Source organism: Mchenga conophoros, linkage group LG4, assembly GCF_057382185.1.
Source record: "Mchenga conophoros isolate Kocher_MC1m ecotype Shallow Benthic linkage group LG4, M_conophoros_male_GT1.1, whole genome shotgun sequence".
Classification (NCBI taxonomy): Eukaryota; Metazoa; Chordata; class Actinopteri; order Cichliformes; family Cichlidae; genus Mchenga; species Mchenga conophoros.
Genome location: NC_140529.1, coordinates 28,715,147 through 28,737,905, shown reverse-complemented (window position 1 = coordinate 28,737,905; position 22,759 = coordinate 28,715,147). Strand labels below are relative to the sequence as shown.

Sequence of the window (22,759 nt, the reverse complement as noted above, 5' to 3'; positions counted from 1 at the left end):
ATAAACCCAGCCAAGCCATGACAAATAGCCATGGGAACCATGGTTGGGGGGTAGGGGTGATTGGTTGGGTGTCAAGCTTGCTTGTTCATCTGTGAGGTTACTATGGCAACAAGAATAGTGCATTACGAGTGAGTACTGTGTTTTCAGAGCAAAGGACCAGGGATTACAGGAAATATGACATGACATTCTTGATGGACCAGACTACTCTTGTTTCCTTTTGATCTCCCTCTCTACCAATTGCACCTTCAAAAGACAGTCTCTCCTGTGGAGCATCCCCTCCTCACACTCTGTAGCCTGAGTGACATTATCATCACAATCAAACAGGGAACCCTCTAACATCTGACCTCTCAGCCTCATGAGAGGAGGAGGGGTTTAGGAGAAGGAAAAGTAGCTGTAGTAAATGCGCAAAATCTGTCTCTCAACATAGGCATTCAAATGGCTTCAGTTTAACTTTCCAATGAAGTCTCATGTTCTGTTGGAAGATGTCAGTTCCCTATATTCTCTTTCTAACAATTAAATTCAACATAGCACCAAACTATCACTTTAAAAATATATTTTTACACTCTTGTGGGTAGTCTTGTGTGCTTTCATGCATAGTTCACAATTTAAATTGCTTTTGAAAGCTGGAGAAAAAAAAATTAAACAAAACCGAGAAACCTTAAGTTTTCTATTGTTCCACCAATCTAGACCAGCCAGAAACAAAGCATCCTTTTTCATAGAAAATCAAGATCTGGATCGGTTTCCCTGCCGCCTAATTTAAAGCAGCCTCAGCCTCCTAGCCAGGAGTGAGAGCATTTTATGCTTTTTTGTCTTTTTTCTTAGAGTGGGACTGCACATACAAAAGTAAGAATGAAAAAATGCATTATCCTGTAAGTGAGAACAGATGAAAACCCATTTTTGATCCTGCCCAGGGTTTCTCTCCATTGAAAGAGATGACAGTGCCCAAGGGTGGGCCAGAACCCAGCTGTCACCTCACAGCCATAAGCATCAGCCTCTTTGAAGAGGGTTCCTGTCCTCAGTCAAGGGCTTCACTGTGGGTGTAGTGTTACCAGCACTCCAAACCTTGCCTGAACTCCCATAGGAGCTTCATAGAGAGCAACTGGAAACCCTGTTTTTATATTTATCTCAGCTTCTTTGTACTGCATGTTTGGGTCAAGCTCAAACAATGTCTACACAGCTTGAATAGAGACAAGGCAATTATAGGTCACCCCTCAGACTCCAGTCTTCAGGGTAGTTGCAGAATGAAAAGTAATGGAACCCAAAAAATAAATGAATGTTTTGAATAAACTGATATCACCACATGTTTTAGAATACAGCCATCAAGAGGACAGTTAGTTGTTTAATTTAAACACCACAGCTGTTTCTCCTATCCTGTTAAAGAGCACTGTGTGCAACCCTTGTTTTTCCTCATGTTAGTATTTGTTGGCAATTGTTAAATTTCCAAACTGTTTCTGGGTGTGTTCTTTTTCATATATGGGAACAGAAATAAGAACTGGGGTGTGGAAAAACTGGAGAATGTTAGCTGACACTGAGAAAATTAGGTTTTCCAACTGAAAATAGTAGTGTGCGACTAATAAAGTCAATAACACACATGGCCTAACTCTGTCTTTTCATTGTATTTCTTTTCTTTTTTGTGGCTCTACTAATATGTGTGCTATATATTATGAGAAAAAATATCCTAAAACAATCCTTATATGTGTGTTTTTAGATGTCGTCCCGGATTCATTGGTCCTCTCTGTCAACACCTGGATCCATGTCTTCGATCACAATGTCAGAATGGAGCAGCATGCAAGAGCGAGGTGCTCAATGGTGTCACACAGTACACTTGTGTGTGCCAGAGAGGGTTCAGAGGTATGTCTAAAAGAATGCATATGTACTGGAAACGTCAGATCTTATCAAGTAAATTCAAAGTATCAAATTGATTTCTGTTCACTATTTGATTCCCAGGCCAAGACTGCTCCCTCATTGATGCTTGTGCGACAAGTCCCTGTGCCAACGGAGCCCGATGTGTCAATTGGAATAACCATTATAACTGTTCCTGTCCGCCTGGCTTCCAAGGAAAGAACTGCCGCAATGACATTGACGAGTGCCGCAAGCCTGGTGTTTGCCTCAATGGTGGAACCTGCATAAACATCCATGGGTCCTTCCGCTGTCAGTGCCAGCCAGGCTACAGCGGGCGCACATGTGAGGTGTCCACCTTGCCCTGTGCACCATCTCAGTGCCTTAATGGGGGCACATGTCGACAGACCAGCGATCATTCCTATGAGTGTGCTTGCCTACCAGGTACAATTTCTCTTTAGCAGAGCAGTAGAACACACACAAACACACGGTCGCTCCACTGCTACGGGCATCAGATTTTCCCAGCCTGATGACGTAGCTGTTAATGCTGCTGCTGGTGTTTTATATCCTCTGTCTTATGTCAGCTTCCTGTCTGCTCTTAATAGCTTCTAAGGGTGGATGGATTGGTGGGAGAGTTGGAGGCAGGCGGCCTGCAACCTTCTCTGCTCTTGTCACAACAGAAGGAATTTATTTTATGGGGCTTCTGGTTTCCCACTGGGAGCTGACAGGAAATGTCTTTTGCCAGAGAGGAAGTCATTGAAACTGTGAGAGATTATAAAACAAGCAAACACAGAGGGGGGTGTTGACCTCTGAAGCAGGCAAGAGTCAGTGCTGTTGCTGACATTATGTGGGAACATGTAAACAATTAAACACCCATTGAACCCTTTTACTGTTCATCTTGCTTCTCACCTTGGGTTGTTATACAAAACATGATTTAAGATTATGAGCAGAAATGTTAGTGTCTGCAAAATGGATGTGTTTGCCACTGTATCTGCGTGCTATAAGGCTTTTGTCTTTAAATTTGTCTCAGGTTTTGAAGGACACAACTGTGAGAACAATGTGGATGACTGCCCAGGTCACAAGTGCATGAATGGAGGAATATGTGTAGATGGAGTTAATACATACAACTGCCAGTGTCCACCAGAATGGACAGGTATAGCTCTTCAAATTAACTTTAAATACAGGTATACATGTCATGTACATAGAAAATATGTTCAAACCCATATTTCACCTACCCACTAGGACAATACTGCGCTGAGGATGTAAATGAGTGTCAAATGCAACCCAATGCATGCCATAATGGGGGTACTTGCTTCAACACCATTGGTGGCCATACTTGTGTCTGCGTCAATGGCTGGACTGGAGATGACTGCAGTGAGAACATTGATGACTGTGCAATAGCTGTTTGCTTCAATGGCGCCACCTGTCATGACCGTGTAGCATCCTTTTTCTGCGAGTGCCCAGTTGGAAAGACAGGTAAGTGGGCTTTTCTATCTGCCTATTTGGCCCTTTTAATCCTGTATGATAAATTGTTGATATATGTGTTTTATCCACAGGTTTGCTATGCCACCTTGATGATGCATGTGTAAGCAACCCTTGCAATGAGGGAGCAGTGTGTGACACCAACCCTCTTAATGGCCGTGCCATTTGTACCTGTCCTGCTGGCTTTGTAGGGGGTGCCTGCAACCAGGACATGGATGAATGCTCAATTGGCAAGTCTGCTTTTTTTTGGCTTGTTTTTTTTCTTGCCAAATCCAGGTCCTGTTGTTATATGCTGTGTATGCTGTGTTGTTGTATCTATTTTTCTTCTGAATGTGTTCCATATTCTAATCCTTTGCCTTCTACCAACAGGTGCAAACCCATGTGAGCATTTTGGAAAATGTGTGAACACAGAGGGGTCTTTCCAGTGTCAATGTGGCCGGGGATATGCCGGCCCACGTTGTGAGATTGACATCAATGAATGCTTGTCCATGCCCTGCCAGAATGATGCCACTTGTCTTGACCGGATTGGAGAGTTCACCTGCATCTGCATGCCAGGTACAAAGACATTTTGTATGGCCACTCCATTATGATAAAGAGAAAAATCACTTCTTTTTTTATTTTTAATAAACTAACTATGCTTACATAAATTATTGTTGCAATTTTACATCCTGCACTCAGGTTTTAGGTGAGCTTAATTTTTTTTTAAATATACTTTAAAAACAGCTTTTTAAAACTCAAACTCTGGCACAACACAGATTTATCATCCAAGAGAATCACTTTTGACCAAAAGATACTTTTGAAAACTTGTACTTCGAAAGAAACACAATATATAATGCCACCATACTGCCAGTGTAGAAGGTTATGTAATGTATTTCCCTAAACACTGGCTATATGGAGGCACCTCTCCATCCTCAGTGCACTGTACCACCAGATGGAGTATTGGTTTGGACTGAGTGATAGTTTTGACACTCTGGGACAAAAAACACAGTGAAACTCTCATGCACAGTTCTACATGCATGCTGGGGTTTTGGGAGCTATACAAATTAGAGCCGGGAGTTGGGTCTATAGGACTGGATGTGAGAGAGGGTGAGCAGTTAGGGGGAGGAGTGTGCTGTGAATACTAATGAGTGGTAGAGTGGTGGGAATGGAGTGGAACAATAGGGCCCCTCTGTGCTCCACTTTGCACCCCTCATATACACAGAGAGGGAAAGAGGCTCTTTCCCAGAGCCTGTCCCCCTCCCCCCTCCAGAGACAGGGCCTTCCTCCTCACCCTCCTCATCATCAGTCAGCCTGGCAAAGCTCATGTGGTGCTACTGATTATTTCTGATTCCACGCTAGCCTCACCACAGGAGCAAGACTCTGACTCACATTCTGTTTCACCTCAATGAAGGACCTAAAGTAAAAAGCATAACATGCATCTGCTGAATGGGACACTGAGCCAAGGAGGAGCAAAGCTCTATGGACAGTAGTGCGTGGCGATTTCAGTTCAGTGGAATTGGATGCCGTGGTTTAGCAAAAGCAAGTGTAAAACGATCACAAGTAAAAAAGTTCCTACACAATACACAGAATTATGTACACACCATGTTGGCTTGAACTGACCCGTACTCCAAAGTGAGAAACAGGTTTAAAAGCAATAAAAAAGTTCTAAAAAGAAGAACACTTCTGTCTTCCAGGCTACGTGGGCACATACTGCGAGACTGATGTGGATGACTGCGAGAGTAACCCATGCGTGAATGATGGGATATGTCGGGATATGGTCAATGGTTTCACGTGCACATGCCAGCCAGGTAAAATTGTTTTGAATTGCTTTTTTTCAGACACAATGGCAACTAACAAACTGGAGGACAGATTTGAAAATATTAAATACCTTTAACAAGTAATAATCTTTTACCATGTGATTAATTTTTTTGACCTATTATCATATGCAAAAACAACTCAAGTAGTTAAGCCAAAAAGCATTTGGATACTAAAAAATTAAAAGTCTGATTGCAAACTATTGTATTTTGGGTCAAAGTCCTATGAATTACACCACTGACTCATTTCCAGCTTTCTAATGCTAAAATTGTATTTTTGATATCTATATTTTTTACTTTAATTTACTTCTTATTTGGCAAGCTGATTTTTCTGGAGCACTACCGTGCTTTGCAGAGAACAGTGATAAAGGCTTGGGAGTGAGAATATGTTGGTTAACACCTGCAATACACTGACAGCATTAGTAAAAGCAGAAAGCCAAAGTTTAAATGTCCCCAGGACTAGTGGAGGGAGGGTCAGCCTCACTACTTTTGCCTGCTGGTATTTAGAGCCAGCACTCATATAAAAAGCCAGGCCCAAAAGTCTGCCTATCCCCTTGCCTGAACAAAGGCACCATTGTGACCCTTCCCTCCTCTATGGAATGTAGAAGGGACAGCAGCCTCCCTCATCTTGCCCTCATGGTGGTGGTGGGGGGGCGGGGGACAGCAGTCCCACTAATGAGATTCTTTTCCAGGTTCGCAATTTACATCTGGGACAGACGTCCCCCCTCCGCCCCCCATCTAGCTATTGAGCTGGCGGAGCTCCCCTAAAAGAAAAAACAATCCCACCGCCTCCTCCAGCACCCCCTTTACCAGGCTAAGCATCAACACACAGACCGTCCTGACACTGTTAATCAACTGAGCAGTGTGTTACCAATGCACCAATTCACCCCTGTCTGGGCACTGTGCCCAGTGATTTCAAGCTTGCCCAGTTTCTCAGACTATTCAAGCTAGTTGTTGTTATTATTATTATTATTGTTGTTCTTGTTGTTTTTGAACCTCTGTCAACTGTTAATATTAATTATATGCGCTGCAGTTCATAATCTTTCAGTGTATATATAAGCATTTTCATGCACAAAATGTGTCAAAATTTAGTTGAGCTGAAGATGGATACGTTGCTTGTCCATGTCCTGATATTCCATACCATTTGATAATAATATATTGATGTATCATTTGATTATGAGTCTCTCCTCTGAAAAATCTTCAAGGTCACAGGCTTTCTATTGCATTCTGTCAGCTCTAACCTGGTCCAAGTGCATAGATAGTTTGTCTTTAACAAGTCGAGGTCTCAGACCCTACCTTAGCCAGTCAAAGACCTCCGCCCTTCTTCGGAGAGAAGATCTGCCCTCTGACCTTAGCATGGACCCTTTCGCTGGACCTTCTCTCTGACCTTTAACCTCTGTGTTTGCATGTCCCAGGGTTTACGGGTACCATGTGTCAAATAGACATAGACGAGTGCGCCAGCACGCCTTGTCAGAATGGAGCAAAATGCTACGATCGGCCCAATGGGTTTGAGTGCCGCTGTGCTGAAGGTAAGCGCTTCATTACTTAACAATTGTTAAGCAGAAGAGCCAAAGACAAAATAGCAGATGAGCCTTAACCAGTTGTTCAGGCCTTTGTTAAGCATTCTGTGTTATGGGGAGTTTCTCTGGGTGTCTGCTGATGAAACAGACTGACTTGAGGCCCCTAATCCCCCTCTTTCCCTCGTCGGCTCTCAGGACCATGGGGTCACTGAGGACCAGCAGTTGCCAAGAAAAGAGGCTTGGTCATTACCCTGACATCTGTTCATCTTTAAACCCCCTTACAACACCTTATGCTGCATTTTTAACTTTAATTCTTTAACATTTAGTTATGTTTGTGTTACAAAAGCATTCAACGTGTAAAGCTTCTCTCAAAGTCTGTATGTAAAGCTTGACTGTAGCTATATGTTGATATTTAATATGTTTGTTTGGACCTGTGCTTACTGAGGAGCACGGTCATTGTTTCAGTGGCCAGCTGCTTGGTGTTCCTTGTGTTTTTGGGCCCCTTCTGTTGAGTGAAGTGGCCCTGTTTGACGTGGTGCAGTCTATTGTTCCCTCCAACTCTGAGAACAATAGCAAGACTGGGAGGCCTGTGTAGGGCCCTTCTTTAGTCCTTTGCCCATCTCAGCATTGCTCTAAACACATACCACACACACCAAGTTTCTTGTCTGTTACACAGACACCGTTGATATGGAAACCACAGTGGTCAAAAGCCCAACTGTAGAAGCTTTTATGAAAAAGCAAGCATACAAAACATGGAAAAAAGAGAGAGAAAGTTAAACAAAAAACTGTTATGCTAAAGAGAAAGAGGAACATTTAACATTCGCACACAGACACACACACACATATATATGTATATATATATAAAAGCACTTCTTATTCTTAATTCTTAATGTACTTTTTAATTCAGAATATTAATTTATTCTTAATGAATTTTTTCCCCTCTATAGGTTATGAGGGCATACTTTGTGAAAGTAACATCAACAACTGTCAGCCCGACCCATGTCACCATGGTACCTGCATTGATGGCATTGCCAGCTACACCTGTAACTGTGAACCTGGTTACACAGGGTATCGCTGTGAGAATCAATTAAATGAGTGCCACAGCAACCCTTGTCAGAATGGGGGCAAGTGTATGGACCAGGTCAACAAGTACATCTGCCAGTGCCAACATGGAACCTCGGGTAAGAGAAAAATCCCACAACGTATCATGTACTTGTACTTTGTTAACTCAAGCCATTGATTTATTCCCTTTATTAATGCCGTTGCTCTTCAACATAACAATAATGCTGTGACAATATATAAAATGCTATAGAATTAGACTCTTTAGTATACTTTATTATAAAGAATGTATATAGAATTTTGTTCTGAAATGTAATGAAAGATTTTCTGCATTGTTAAAATTGTTAAAATGTCTACAGTCTTAATGTAAAAGTTCTTTTTGCACCCAGGTACAAACTGCGAGATAAACTTTGATGACTGTGCCAGCAACCCATGTGACTATGGCATCTGCAAAGATGGCATTAATCGCTATGACTGTGTTTGCAAACCTGGCTTCACTGGTAAGGTCTTATGAAAATAACAGTGTGAATAAATCCTCACTGAAAATGTTGACAAAGAACTCTAATTATGTATAACATTTCTCTTGCAGGTCCCAAATGTAATGTGGAAATAGATGAGTGTGCATCTAGCCCCTGCAGGAATGGAGGAAAATGTATAGATGAAGAGAATGGATTTCACTGCCTGTGTCCTGATGGCTTTAAGCCTCCTTACTGCTACTCTCAGGTGGATGAGTGTGGCAGTGGCCCATGCGTCCATGGCTCATGCAGGGACGACATTAATGGGTATATACATTTAACAGCTTTTTTAAACTTTAAAGTGATTCAGATGGGCACATAGGAAACATAATCTTGAAATGGGCTCCATCCAAGACTGTGGTTAATCCTATAACTTATACATCAGGTCAATGTTATTTCATTCTTACAAACTGAACATTCTTGGCTTATTAACTGTTCTCTGGTATTTCCAGTTACCGCTGTGACTGTGAGCCGGGATGGGTGGGAAAGAACTGTGACCTGGACAGGAACGACTGTCTGCCAAGTCCCTGCCAGAATGCTGGCACATGCATTGATCAACTCAATGGTTTCACCTGCAAGTGTCGCCAAGGCTTCAGAGGTGAGAGGGCATCAAAGTAGCCAAACACACCATCAACCTTAAAATGTTCAGTAGAAAGAGCAGAATACACACGTATAGCACATGCAGCAGAGAAGAAATAGCTAAACATATCTGATGTCCTCCATGAATTTTCATCTTAGGCTATGGCAATTGTCTACCTCCCCCTAGTGGTACATAAAAATATGCTAATCCATACATATATTCGTCTCCTTTGTCCTTTGACAGGTAACCTCTGCCAGGTGAACGTCAATGAATGTGAGTCCAGTCCCTGTCTGAACAAGGGCACTTGTGTAGATGGCGTGGCAAGTTTCACTTGCCTGTGTGAGCTTCCTTACAGTGGACCCACTTGTGCTGAAGTCCTTACTCCTTGCTCTCCTAATCCCTGTGCCAATCATGCTGCCTGCATCCACACACCAGATTACATGGGTTATCAATGCAAATGCCCACCAGGGTGGCAAGGTTCGCAAATTTTGTATTCAGTCATCTCAGTGCTTAGCATAGATAGTCTAATTGGAAGCTTACAGCTATATCTTGTGAAACGCTTCCTTTACAGGTCAGCTGTGTAACAGAGATGTGAATGAATGTATCTCAAACCCCTGCAAAAACCGTGGGACTTGCGCTAACACGCTCGGAGGGTTTGTGTGCTCTTGCAGAGCAGGATATACTGGGCTAACCTGCGAAACAGACATCAATGACTGTTCACCTAGTGAGTTGCTGTTTACACTTACAGTTATCATATAATTATTAAATGACTGTTACTAATAAATAAAATGCCAAATTCATGTGCAGGTACTGTATTTGCCCAAAGCTGTTTTCTTCTCTTTTGCTTTTAGATCCCTGCCTAAGTGGAGGTTCCTGTACAGATGGTGTGAACTTCTTCCACTGTAGCTGTCTGCCAGGCTTTACAGGGTCTCATTGTTCTGTAGAGATCAATGAATGCCAAAGTTCCCCTTGCAAAAATGGAGGCACTTGCACAGATTATGTTAACTCCTACACCTGTACCTGTATGCCTGGGTTTACTGGCATCCACTGCGAAACAAACATCCCTGATTGTACTGAAAGGTGTGTATCTGGAGCTATATCATGTACTCAAAAAAATAATCTAGCTATACAATACAACATAAAGTGAATATAAAATTAATTTTTAGGTAAAATGAAGTACAAGCTTACATTTTCACACATGTCCACAGCTCTTGCTTCAATGGGGGGACATGCACAGATAAAATCAATGGATATTCCTGTACTTGTCGCTCTGGCTTCACCGGGTCCCACTGCCAGTATGAAGTCAATGAGTGTGACTCCCAGCCCTGCCTCAATGGAGGCATTTGTCAGGATGCCCTGGAGTCATTCCGTTGCTCTTGCCCCAAGGGCTATACTGGCAACCGTTGTCAGGTACAAATATTTAAATGCACCCCTGAAATTTCACGTTTAGGACTTTAATTGTCATACACAAATAAAACAAATAAATTCTAAATTCAGTCGCTCTCTTCCTTACATAGACGCCAGTTGATTGGTGCAGGCGCGCATCTCCATGTCATAATGGAGGACGCTGCCGTCAAAAGGATGCCTCATTCATCTGTGAATGTACTGATGGCTGGTCTGGCCGTTACTGTGACATCCCTAGAGTCTCCTGTGAAGCTGCTGCCCGCCAAAGAGGTATTTTAATGTTGGGTACAATTTGATGTAACCTCTGTCTGCCTTTGTGACTAAGTTACTGATGTAAACTTTGCTCACAAATCTATGTTATTAGGGCTCCAGACGGATGAACTATGCCACCATGGTGGTCACTGTGTTAATACCGGGAATACTCACTATTGCAAATGTCCTAATGACTACACTGGAAGCTATTGCGAAAATCAAGTGGATCATTGTGAAGACAAACCTTGCCGCAATGGCGCCACCTGCAGGGGATATGTGGGAGGATACCAGTGTGATGTAAGTTTCTTTGTTTTAACATGTTCTTTTCCTTTTAATTGTCAGATTTCAAAACAGTCTGGGTTTCTTTTTTGCTTTCAAACATTAATTGTTGTGTCATTACAGTGTATGCCAGGTTATACCGGAAAGGACTGCGAGATAGAAATCAACGAGTGCCAGTCTCATCCCTGCCAGAATGGAGGCACTTGCATTGATTTGGTGGGACACTATATCTGCTCCTGTCCCCCTGGCACCCTGGGTATGTAAGCACATGTAAAACAAAACCCTATGCTTACTAGTGAATACTTTGGTGGCAGATTTCTTTTCTTATGTATGGATCACTTTGGTAATAGCAATATCACTTTCTCACTTAGTTGTATGCATGTAGAATGTTATCACAAGTGGGCCTCATGTTTATTGCACCTTCACAGAGGGCCTATTGTAGAGTAGAAGGCATCCAGGCGCTGCATGTAAAGTCGTAGTTTCCATGTTAGGGGGAAGGTTTTCAAGGATGAGCTGAGCTGAAGGTATAGACTCACATGATGTGTGGAGGAATTTTCTTTGTCTGTGAGTTTGGTCAAGTCATATAAGACATGAGCGAACCACGCCCATCTGCTTAGGTGTTTGACTGGAACGTGTTTCTCCATATTGCAATATGTTATTAAACCCACTTCAAATAATGCTCGCCGGTGTTTGCAGTTTATTTTAAAAACAACAAAATAAATATCTCATGTATACGAAGAGTTTATAATTACCCTGTCCTTTTAAAGGTGTTCTCTGTGAGATCAACGAAGATGACTGTGCTCCACACCCAAGGCTACGCAATGCGCCTCCTAAGTGCCTAAACAATGGCACCTGTGTGGACAGAGTAGGTGGATATCGCTGCAACTGTCCCCCTGGTTTCACAGGAGAAAGATGTGAAGGAGACATAAATGAGTGTCTCTCTCAGCCCTGCATTCCTTCCAACAGTCTTGATTGCATACAGTTGCCCAATGACTACCAATGTGTCTGCAAGCCCGGCTTCACAGGTTAGACACCTATGAACAATTCCCATTCTCCATGAACCTTCATCGTGCTTTTTTGTTGTTGTTGTTGACCAAATGTATAACTTTACTAACTATACCTTGTTTTTTAGGTCGGAGGTGTCAGAGTAGGTTCAGTGTGTGTGAGTCTCAGCCTTGTCAGAATGGAGGAGTCTGTTCAATAACTAGCAGCTCTTCTCAGGGATACACCTGCACATGCCAACTTGTAAGTGTAAATATGAAAAGCTTGTAATTTGGCCTCCTAGTTTTTAAATTACAGCATTCTTGATTTAAAGGTTCATATATCAACCTCCAAAAATTATGTCTCTCTTAGGGTTATGCAGGGCCTAACTGTGAAAGAAGCATGTCCTGTCGGGAGCTATCCTGCTACAACGGAGGTAGCTGTTCACTTACCCTAAGAGGGGCTCGTTGCACATGTCTACCAGGTTATGGTGGACCCCAGTGTCAGCATCGCAGCAATGATGGGTGCTCAGCCATGCCCTGCCGCAATGGAGGACTATGCACTGAAGAGACCAGCTTCCCATTTTTCAACTGTCAGTGTCTCAGTGGATGGAAGGGCAGACGATGTGAGCACAGCAGAACCACTGTCCCTCCAGTCCCCTCATGCCCTCTGGCAGACTGTGATGCCAAAGCTGCAGATGGTTTTTGTGACAAACAATGTAATTCATTGCCTTGTCACTGGGACGGCGGTGACTGCTCTCTAGCGATGAAGCCCTGGGATAAATGTGGAGACCCACACTGCTGGCGTGTCTTCAACAATAGCCAGTGTGACAAGTCCTGTAACAACGCTGACTGTCTGTATGACAACTTTGACTGCAAAACTAAGGAGAAAGTTTGCAAGTGAGTTTAAATTCTCAGTTTAAAGGATACTCACCAGTATTTACAGAACTGAGAAAATTTCACGTGCTTAACCTTCTGTTTATATCATCTCCAGTCCAATATATGAAGCCTATTGCATCGACCACTATGCTGATGGAAAATGTGACCAGGGCTGCAACACAGAAGAGTGTGGTTGGGATGGCCTGGACTGTGCAACGAAAGTTGCAGAAAAACTTGCTGAGAACGTCTTGGTTTTGGTTGTTCTAATGCCTCCAGAGGAGCTTCTTCGCACCGGGACAGTTTTTCTGCAGAAATTAAGTGCTATCCTACGCACTTCAGTCCGTTTCAGGCTAGACAGCAATGGAAAAGCTATGATCCAACCCTACACCCGCGAAAGCGCACGCATGAAGCGGGAACTGGAAGTCATTGGGTCAGTCAGGCATACAGTAAAATAAAAGCCTAAGCCTTTCCTGTAGATTGTACATTACACTAAACTCTTGCTTCTCTGCTGTTTCTGTAGCTCGATAGTCTATGTAGAAATAGACAACCGCTTATGCACGGAGGACTGCTTCTTAACAGCTGACAGTGCTGCAGAGTACCTTGGAGCTCTGTCAGCAGTAGAAGGGCTCCAGTTCCCCTACCCCCTCAAAGAAGTCCGTGGTGAGTAGGGATACTTATTATGCACAAATGAACTACAACTAATAAGTTACAAATGTGTAATTATGTCTTTCCTTCTCCCCACAGGTGAAAAAATCAATGGCACCATTGTTGAATTACCCTTCTATCTGATGGTGGTGGGGATAGCTTCTGTTTTTCTTTTAGTCATCCTTATCATAGGCATGCTAATTGCTCGCAGAAAAAGAGAGCACAGCACCCTGTGGTTCCCTGAAGGCTTCTTCCTCAAGAAGGAGCCCAGCAGCAACAAAAACCGCAGAGAACCTGTGGGCCAGGATGCTCTGGGAATGAAGTAAGTTATGATAAGTGCCTTGAGGCAAGTATTGTTGTATTTTGGGAGTATATAATAAAAATTGAATTGAATTGAATTGAAGTGCTTTCATTTTTTAATTAAATATTACCCCTCTTGGATTTACATTGTTATTCATCTGCCAACAGGCACATGCCAAAAACTGTGGAAGAATCTCTCCTCGGAGATCATAGTGACCAGTGGATAGATACAGACTGCCCAGAACCAAAAAGGCTCAAGGTCAGTTTTGCAAGTGTTTTGCAGTTTACATAAACAGAAGCACAAGAGTGTGTATGTGTGTCTGTGTGTGTATGTTTTTAAGCCACTTGCATTTAAAATGTTTTCTGTCTCTTTTTTTAATCTTTTCCTGTAATTTCAGGTTGAGGAGCCAAGTATGCTTTCAGACGCTGAAGATACAGTGGACTGCAGACAGTGGACACAGCATCACCTTGCAGCTGCAGATATCCGTGTGCCTCCCACCATGCCCCTCACTCCACCCCAAGGAGAATTTGAAAGTGACTGCATGGATGTTAATGTCCGAGGCCCAGGTTGGTAGTGATATCAAGTAAAGTTTTCAAATTGAAACTGTCATTTGCAAATAACTTTATACTTTCCTCTTACAGTATAATTCAGCAACCAAATAGACATTAACTCACGCACGCCTGTTTTCATCTCCTAACAGATGGTTTTACACCTCTGATGCTGGCATCATTCTGTGGAGGTGGCTTAGAGTCTGAGGTAGCAGACGAGGAGGAGAATGAAGAGTGTTCTGCCAACATCATCTCTGACCTAATCTACCAGGGTGCATCCCTTGCAGCCCAAACAGACCGCACTGGTGAGACAGCCCTTCACCTGGCTGCTCGCTACGCACGTGCTGATGCTGCCAAGAGGCTGCTGGATGCTGGAGCAGATGCCAATGCTCAGGACAACACGGGACGCACCCCATTACATGCTGCTGTAGCTGCAGATGCACAGGGTGTCTTCCAGGTAATCAACACATACTGGTTATTTGATATGCTACATCGGAATGTGATTGGAATACTGTAGCACATTTCTTGCACATTTCAATTGTTTATAAATTAAAATTTAAAATTTAATCTGTCACACACTTCTAGATTCTGATCAGAAACCGTGCCACGGATCTTGACTCACGTATGTACGACGGATCAACAGCACTAATCTTGGCTGCACGGCTGGCAGTAGAGGGCATGGTAGAGGAGCTCATCACGTGCCATGCAGATGTTAATGCAGTTGATGAGTTGGGTAAGTATGTGCCATTTATCACACATGTCCTAATGCATGCATTCCCAATGCATTCATTATACTGAAATCATTTCTCTTAATTTGAATTGTTTGTTGTGTCTTAGGTAAATCTGCCTTGCACTGGGCTGCTGCCGTCAACAATGTGGATGCCACTATTGCCTTGCTCAAGAATGGTGCAAACAAAGATATGCAAGATCTTAAGGTATGTCATTCTTCTATATTGTTTTTAAGACACTTTTTCACAACTGCACCTTTATACGTGTTTGTATCTAACAATCTCTGTTAATTTTATTTCTTTTTTCAGGAGGAAACCCCACTGTTTCTTGCAGCCCGTGAGGGCAGCTGTCATGCTGTGAAGGTGTTGCTGGCTCACTTTGCAAACAGAGAAATCACAGACCATATGGACAGGCTGCCAAGAGACATTGCTCAAGAGCGTATGCATCATGACATTGTACAGCTTCTTGATGAATATAACACAGTGAGGAGCCCCCAGGGCCATGGCGGAGCAGGTCACCACCTCACTGGGGGACACACCTTGTCTCCTCTTATGTGTCCTCCCAGCGCTTTTCTACCTAATCTGAAGAACACCCCACAGGGTAAGAAAAACCGTCGGCCTGGGGCCAAAGGTTCTAGCCTGGGAGGCCAGCATGCCGCTAGCCTGAAGGAGTCAGTGAAGGCCCGCAATAAGAAGCTAACCCTGGACATGCAGAGTGCCTTACTGGAGAGCTCAGTTACTCTGTCCCCAGTTGACTCACTGGACTCACCTCATGGGGGAGCTAGCAATGCTGGCTACATCACCAACCCCACGTCTCCAGTCGCCATGCAGTCACCAGGGCTTTTCCACCCATCAGTGTCTGTCCCAAACACCCCGATGGTACATGGCAGCATGTTAGAGGGAGGTGGCCCCTTTGCAGTGTCTCTAGCCCAACTCAATGATCTAGGAAGTGGAGGAATGTCCTTGCAGGGACGCGTCTCTATGACATCAGATATCAACCATGGCTATGTGCTGAATTCAAGCCAGATGGGGCTAAATATGGGCATGGTCAGTCCTGTCAGCGTGCCCTTTGATTGGCACAATCGCATGCCCCCTTCATCCCAATGTGGTCAACAGGTAGTGAATATTGTGCAGAGCAGCCAGGCAGGCATGCACCCCCAGAGTCCAGCCATGCAGCAACAGGGCATGCTGATGCACCAACAGCAGATCTACCGTAATCCCATGCTGCAGCCAACACCTGTTACCTCCACACCCACTATAAGCCCCGTAAAGCTGCCTTTGATTGCTGAGCAACAGCAGCAGCAACAGCAGCAACCACAGCAACAGCTCATGAATCACAACATTACCAACCAGCAAAGCATGGCTTCCGCCCCACCAACACCCCAGACATCACAGGCCCCACCAGCCTTCTTCCAGCAGCAGCAGATGCCTCAGCAGTCCTCCCAGCCACAGCCTCCTGCTCAGGTCCCCCAGGCAGCCACATCAGCAGCTCAGCCAGCTCAGGCGCTCCCCTCCCAGCCTAGTGGTAGCATGGCAGGAAAGGAGGATTACCCTACCCCTCCCTCCCAGCACAGCTATTCATCCACAATGGATGCCACACCCAAGCATTACCCTCATTTGCCCAGTGAGCACCCTTACCTGACACCGTCTCCAGAGTCTCCTGAGCACTGGTCCAGTCCTTCTCCTCACTGCGTCTCCGATTGGTCGGATTCCACACCCAGCCCAGCAGTTGCTGTCCCTGCCCAGACCCAAATTACTCAAATTCCAGAGGCCAATGGCAAGATGCAAGTTTTTGCATGAAGATCATATAGCCTCTGCTTGAAAATGGACCAAGGGTGAAAGAATTTGAGGACTGGCTCTTGGGGTCTGTCTGTGTTTTTATGTGTCAGCCTGTTTCCAAGATTTTCATTGGATTTGGATTGACTGCTTATCACGAGGATTGTCTGCTGGTCGATTTTGCAGAGAAAAAAAGTAAAGGGATATGTGTGTTGTCTGAAAAAACAGCAGACAATTTAATGAAGTAATTCTGTCACAGATGGACTTGTTTTTTATTATAAAAAAAAGTATATGAAGAAAACCAAGTCTTTCATTTCAAAGACTTGGGACATTCCTAAAAACTAACAAACATTTAAAAGTAGATAAGAGGAAAAGTGAAATGCTGAAGGGAATTCATTTATTTTTATTTATTGTCTTTATCTATCTAAACTACTTTTTAGTTCTTTTTCTCTGTCCTAGCTTCTCATATAAAGTGTCACCCCAAGATTAAAAACAGATTGAAATGAAAAACAAAAACATTTCAAAAATTGCCCTGCAATTGTGATATCTTCAGCTGATTTGTGGTTTTCCATATTAGTATTATGAACAAGAATGTAGATAAGTGTCTCTAAAGCACTTCAAACGACCAGCCCAATAGAGCAAGTGTGGGTCCGGTACAAAATGATTAAAATGGATATTTATAATATATGGGTGGCATTTAATCCATGGTAATTTTCTTTATCGCCTTTCAAAATGAGGTCAACAGAGTAAAGTTTTAGTTAATGCTTCCATTTGTAGCTTCTTACTGACACTGAAGTATATGTACTGCCAACCTTGATAGCTTCAGTTTTAAGGCATGTTTATATTCACGTTAAAAGAAATATGTTTCAAACAGAACTGTTTTGCCTATAAAATCAGCCGCTCACTGCCGTTATGTTTTACTTTGCTTTATATTCTGTATATTTTTTTAAACACCATTTCAGATATGCTAAGCTTTGCTTGTATCAGCTGCTATTTTCTTTAGTCTTCCCTGCAAAACATTCCTCCATGTTGCTGGTCTTATTGAGTCTGGATTCTGCACCACTCAGTGGGATCCAGCACAGAACAGAACACAGACTAGCAGAATTTGTTAAGCTTGTGATGTCCCTGAGCAGACTAAATGGACTATTTGCAGCAGTTAAGATCTCGGTGGCACTCTCACCTTGTCTACGGTGATGTAGTGGTCAGCATGAAGGCGTGGCTACTGGGTTGTAACTGCTTATGCCCTGTCACTCCTCAGGGAGGTGTTTTATGGCATGCAGTGGGATAGTGCCCCTGCATCTACAGTAGTATCAGTCCAGGGGCTATGTGGTTGCATCTTAAGATGAATGTTAAAATAGACCCAAGGAAAAAAACACTACCATGTAGTGTTGTTCCCTATAACTTTTTTGCTAAATTCTGAGATGACACTGTCATTTAGCTAACCGAGAGGTGACCAAGTCTTTTATTTCATTGTGACATCCTTAACATTTTGTGGGCATTTCAACATAAAGTCAGATAATAATAGTAGAATTTTACAAAAGTACGTTTCGCATGTTTATTTTGTGACAACATGAACAGAAATAAGTTGGCCACCACTTTAGTGTGTCATAGACTTATTATATCTTTCATTTATTGTTTATTCTGTTCATTATAGAATCAGATACTGTTCTGCCAGACCTGAGAAACATGTTCACAGTCCAGTTCACATCTTACTTAAAATGAAAACAGTTTTTTGGCTGTTTATTTGTTTATTTTTATATATAACTTGTTTTACAATTTCTCTACCAGGCCGCACTAAGTGTTTTGTACATTTCAATCTCTCAAGTTCTGTTTGTAAATATGTTTGTTCTGGGTAGATCATTGCTTGAGAAATATTGTTTCTAAAATGATTGTTGTGTACTAAAAGGACAAAAATAAAATGTACTTCATTTAGCATTATTTCAAGCTGAGGCTGTGACTGATTTTTTTTACACGTTAGTTAACAGTTAACATAAATTTAATGTTAATGTACAAATGTCCACTCTTTTTACATCAAAGTTTTGGATACCTCCTGTTCGAGTTGCTATGCTAGACAAACTATGTGATGGCACTGTTACTGAATTATCCAAACATATTTTCCACCTTATGTTTACCTCTAGGATTGCTCAAAATACAATTAGGACTATTCACAGGAACTTATTGCAGTGGAGGTGAGACCCAAACATTAATTTCAAATGTTAAATCATTGCTCTTTTATTATTTGCATTCACAACATTTATTTTAAGATCGACTCAACTCTTGTATTATATCTGCAAAAAGGTTAAATCAAAGGCATGTAATTTATATAATCAAGTACATCGTTTTAATAGTTTTGCGTTTAGATTTTGTTAGCATCATTACAGTGTAGTAGTTCTTGTTTTATCTAAAATTAAGAGTATGACAGAAATCTTAGTAGACAGTTAAGTACATAAATATTACACAAATTAGTAATAAACACAACTTTTTCAGTTACTACTGTACTGATAAAATGATAAACACTTTTGCTCAGAAAGAAACTATATATCACCTTACAGTTGGGTGTTACAAATAAAATAATATAGTATAATATAATAAAATATAATATAATAAAGTCATAGCTATCGCTCTCGAGAATTATCTTCACGTGAATAATACTTCTAATCTGTGCAACAATAGAATCCTCATATTCACAGAATCATTTCTTTCCTGCCCTCCTCTGCAGAAGGCGCAGAACCCCCAGCGTAGCACTAAACACGCGGTCATGTTTAAAGATCATCTTGTAGAATGTGTGCAGAGGCAGTTGGCCAGTTGGATCTGCATGCTTGAGGGCAGTCATGGGCATGTACACTTTGTTGGTCTGGTGACGCAGAGGAGGGTCCTTGGCTGTGATCACGTTAACTGTTTGCTGAAAAATAAAAGCAAAAAAATTAAAACATTCATAAGTTTTCTTTTTTTTTGTTTCCCGTTTGGATCTTTAGCCATCAGAATTGTTGTCTTAAGGCCAAGAAAGATGCCAAGCGGATTTATTTTACCAAGTGGATCATCATGGCCTTGCCATATTGGTCCATTTGATTGACCTTTATTATAATTATGTATTTATTTTACAAACGGGACAGACATAACTGGGGGATAGGACAGGGAGAAAGAATGAAAGAAAGAGAGGGAGAGAAAGAAAGAAAACCAGAGGGGAGAAGAGACGGTGAGAAAGGGGGGTAGAAAGAAAGAAAAACAAACAAAACACCTGGATCACCTGTATGGAGAAAAAAAAACAGAAGAGAAAGCAAACAAAAAAAAGAGCAACATAATAAATACAGCACCATCACCATAAACTAGCTAGCAGTAGATAACAGTAGATACTAAACATTAAACGATATTGTGCAGCACGCAAGATAGACAGCGCACAATGTGCTTTGAGGCAGCAGCCAAGAAAGGTGTAGTCCGCGTCTGTGAACACCCGTGTGTACACCTGTGTGCACACCTGTGTGGATCAGCATGCTTGTATTCCAAAGGTTTCTCCATGTAACGATCTGCTGGGGAGTGTGGGGAGGCACAGCCCCGTCCCCCAGGGCATGAAGCAGGTATGGAGGAGATCCAGGCCCCAGATATCCAGAGGCCCCAGAGTACGAGGACCCGAGGAGGACCACCAAAAGGGGGGAACCGTGCCACCCTCCTGGGAAGAGCTGAGTAGAGCCCCAAACGAGAGGTCACCCAGCAGCTACGGAGCAGAGGCCAGAGGGGGTTGTAGTGGCGTGCCCGCGGGCTCTCCCGGCAGCCTCTCTGTGCTAGAGAGGACCGAGCTTCAGGCCCATTCATAAATTTTCACTAAAAAACATGTTATTTTACCGTACCTTTAAAAACACAATTTTAACCACTTGCCTCAGCCACTTCCTCTGGTGTCTGACTTAAAGAAGTAAAGATTTCTTTAGAGTATGGAAGGTAAAGTTCCCTGAATATCCTGGCAGTCTCTTCATCCGTCCCTGATAGATCCATCTTCTCAGCACTTTCGTACATTTTCCTTTCAAACTCCGTCACCACAGGGCCAGGTTCTACTAGAGTTGTCCTTTGAACAAGGATATAAAAAAAACATAACATTAAGACCACTGTCCCTTTACACTCATTAAGTTTTTAATATTTTGCCAATGTGGGCTTACTGATAACTCAAGTTTTAGTTGTGGGCTGGCTGCATTTTTAATGCTGTAGTATGTTTCAGGACATGTAATCACTTGATGTTAAACTTCATTGCTTGCACTGCCAGACTTTCACAAAATCCTTCCACAGCAAATTTGGATGCAGAGTAGACATCGTTGAACAGAAGTCCTGGTTGGAAATATTATGAAAGATGTTAGCTTTTAGTTTTTTCTACATTGTATGCATGTTCTGAAGTTTTTTATCAGCACAAACAAACACACCCTGTAGTCCCATGACACTGCTCATCACCACAATGTGGCCACTCTGTCGCTGCTTCATGTCAGGCAACACCTCTTTCACCAGACGCACCAGGCCAAAGAAATTTGTGTCAAACAGCTCCTTCATTGCATCGATACTCTGGCACTCCAGCGGCCCAATCATGCCAACACCAGCATTGTTTACTGTAACAACAGAATACACTATGCTTTCAAACTGTATACTTGTAAAAAGAAATGTTGAATTCAATTAAAGCTTATCTACAAGATGGAGGAAAAACAGACCAAGAACATCCACCCGTCTGTTCGGCAAGCTGTTAATACATTCTTTGATGGAAGTTTCACAGCAGGCATCCAACTCTTTGATTTCGAGGGTTTTGTTTAAGGAATCGCCTGCTGCTTTCTCCAAGGGTCCCCGTTTCCCAAGATCTCTCATGGTGGCAACCACTGCCTCAGATAAAGAGGGAACACACTGACTGTCAGCAATGATGGTTACTTCTACCACCTACCTGTACTATAAGCAAGGACTGATCAGCTGACCTTTAAACCGCCTCAGTTCATCTTTGGCCAGCCGTGCAGCCACAGCCAAGCCAATGCCAGAAGAACACCCAGTCACCAGCACCCTCCGGATTGCCATGCTCGTTGATCTTTGACCTAAAGGTTCAGGTGGTCTTGACTGGTCAGTCAAACAACGTTGAGAAAAGAGAAATATTATTAAAGATATTATTAAAGGAATATTCTTCAGCCAATGTAAAGTCTTTGTAGTAATCACTCTATTGGCATATACATCTAGCTTAGTTGGAGTTTTGTTTTGTTTTTTACCATGAATTGGATAAAAAGAAGAAATGTTACTGTTAAATACTTCTTTTTAATATGTATGTATGTATATATATATATATATATATAAAACAGCAAAAACTGATCACTCACATAATGCACTGGTTGACAATTTACTAATTAACTTAAAAAAAATTTTAACAAAAGGTCACTTCTTGTGTGTCCATGTGAAGTGATATTAAGACTAGAGTGCCTTTGTTATTTGTTAAAAGATTACATTGGCGCTAATCTGCTTAATGTGTGCTGGAATGTTTGTCTGCCTTACCAAAGCCCAACACCTTTTTATTCAGAATGGAACCAACAGATATTCACATAAGGACATATTATAAAGAGTTATTTTAAAGAAGCGGTATTATGAAGAGAATAGAATAACACGTTTAGAGACCAAGTGTAATAATTCTTAACATTAGGGTTTGTTTGTTTTTTTAAAGATAGTATTGCTTTGTAGTTATATATTAAGTCTCACGGCATCCCAAGAGAAATTTATTAAAATAAAAAATTACAATATTTTTTCCGTAACACATTTAAGTATAATTACACTATAACAGTTCAATGCTAATTAATAAAGTACACTGTGCTAAAGCAAAGTACTTGGTATACAATTTGTAGTGAGTCAACATAAACTATCACTGCAGAATGAATAGCCTGCAGCAGACGCTGTAAATCCCTACAGGACGAGTTAACCACATTCAAGTCGAACCCTAGAGGCATGTAGTTTTCTTTGTAGTTGATATTGTAATATACCAACCTGTGGAGCGAACAGCGCTTTCTTCACAACAGTGGATATGAGAAATAAAGAGACAGTAATAAACTAGTAGCTCACTCAACTTCGTAGCGCAGCATTCGGAGAGCAGAGGCAAGACTGGGACACGGCTACATAAGCCCAGTGATTATCTAAGGTCAGTCAGGCCGACGCAGTACATGGGTGTTGTAGTTTTTTTT

At 42.3% G+C, this 22,759-nt stretch overlaps 2 protein-coding genes across 2 annotated transcripts in view; one reads left to right on the top strand and one right to left on the bottom strand.

Annotated features, from left to right (window-relative positions):
• The window catches only part of notch3 (notch receptor 3), a 27,562-nt gene extending 9,044 nt beyond the window's left edge, over positions 1-18,518 (top strand). Inside the window, exons 3-33 of the mRNA XM_085271557.1 lie at positions 1,709-1,851; positions 1,948-2,283; positions 2,870-2,992; positions 3,082-3,315; positions 3,396-3,551; positions 3,691-3,876; positions 4,995-5,108; positions 6,530-6,643; positions 7,582-7,815; positions 8,083-8,193; positions 8,283-8,475; positions 8,661-8,806; positions 9,032-9,265; positions 9,360-9,512; positions 9,640-9,868; positions 9,997-10,198; positions 10,306-10,462; positions 10,557-10,741; positions 10,847-10,979; positions 11,491-11,748; positions 11,856-11,968; positions 12,077-12,603; positions 12,698-13,012; positions 13,103-13,242; positions 13,327-13,549; positions 13,696-13,786; positions 13,926-14,094; positions 14,229-14,533; positions 14,662-14,809; positions 14,914-15,011; positions 15,114-18,518. Coding sequence (XP_085127683.1) covers positions 1,709-1,851; positions 1,948-2,283; positions 2,870-2,992; positions 3,082-3,315; positions 3,396-3,551; positions 3,691-3,876; positions 4,995-5,108; positions 6,530-6,643; positions 7,582-7,815; positions 8,083-8,193; positions 8,283-8,475; positions 8,661-8,806; positions 9,032-9,265; positions 9,360-9,512; positions 9,640-9,868; positions 9,997-10,198; positions 10,306-10,462; positions 10,557-10,741; positions 10,847-10,979; positions 11,491-11,748; positions 11,856-11,968; positions 12,077-12,603; positions 12,698-13,012; positions 13,103-13,242; positions 13,327-13,549; positions 13,696-13,786; positions 13,926-14,094; positions 14,229-14,533; positions 14,662-14,809; positions 14,914-15,011; positions 15,114-16,604 — 7,261 coding nt within the window. The 3' untranslated portion in view covers positions 16,605-18,518. The remainder of the gene's footprint in view (positions 1-1,708; positions 1,852-1,947; positions 2,284-2,869; positions 2,993-3,081; positions 3,316-3,395; positions 3,552-3,690; positions 3,877-4,994; positions 5,109-6,529; positions 6,644-7,581; positions 7,816-8,082; positions 8,194-8,282; positions 8,476-8,660; positions 8,807-9,031; positions 9,266-9,359; positions 9,513-9,639; positions 9,869-9,996; positions 10,199-10,305; positions 10,463-10,556; positions 10,742-10,846; positions 10,980-11,490; positions 11,749-11,855; positions 11,969-12,076; positions 12,604-12,697; positions 13,013-13,102; positions 13,243-13,326; positions 13,550-13,695; positions 13,787-13,925; positions 14,095-14,228; positions 14,534-14,661; positions 14,810-14,913; positions 15,012-15,113) is intronic.
• Positions 18,518-22,759, bottom strand: LOC146576355 (retinol dehydrogenase 8). Its single transcript, XM_085271558.1, has 7 exons — positions 22,566-22,759; positions 21,521-21,656; positions 21,266-21,427; positions 20,987-21,166; positions 20,801-20,894; positions 20,454-20,637; positions 18,518-19,482 (listed from the first exon to the last, which is right to left on the bottom strand). Exons 2-7 carry the CDS (start codon positions 21,615-21,617, stop codon positions 19,273-19,275), a joined length of 927 nt encoding a protein of 308 aa, XP_085127684.1. The 5' UTR covers positions 21,618-21,656; positions 22,566-22,759; the 3' UTR covers positions 18,518-19,272.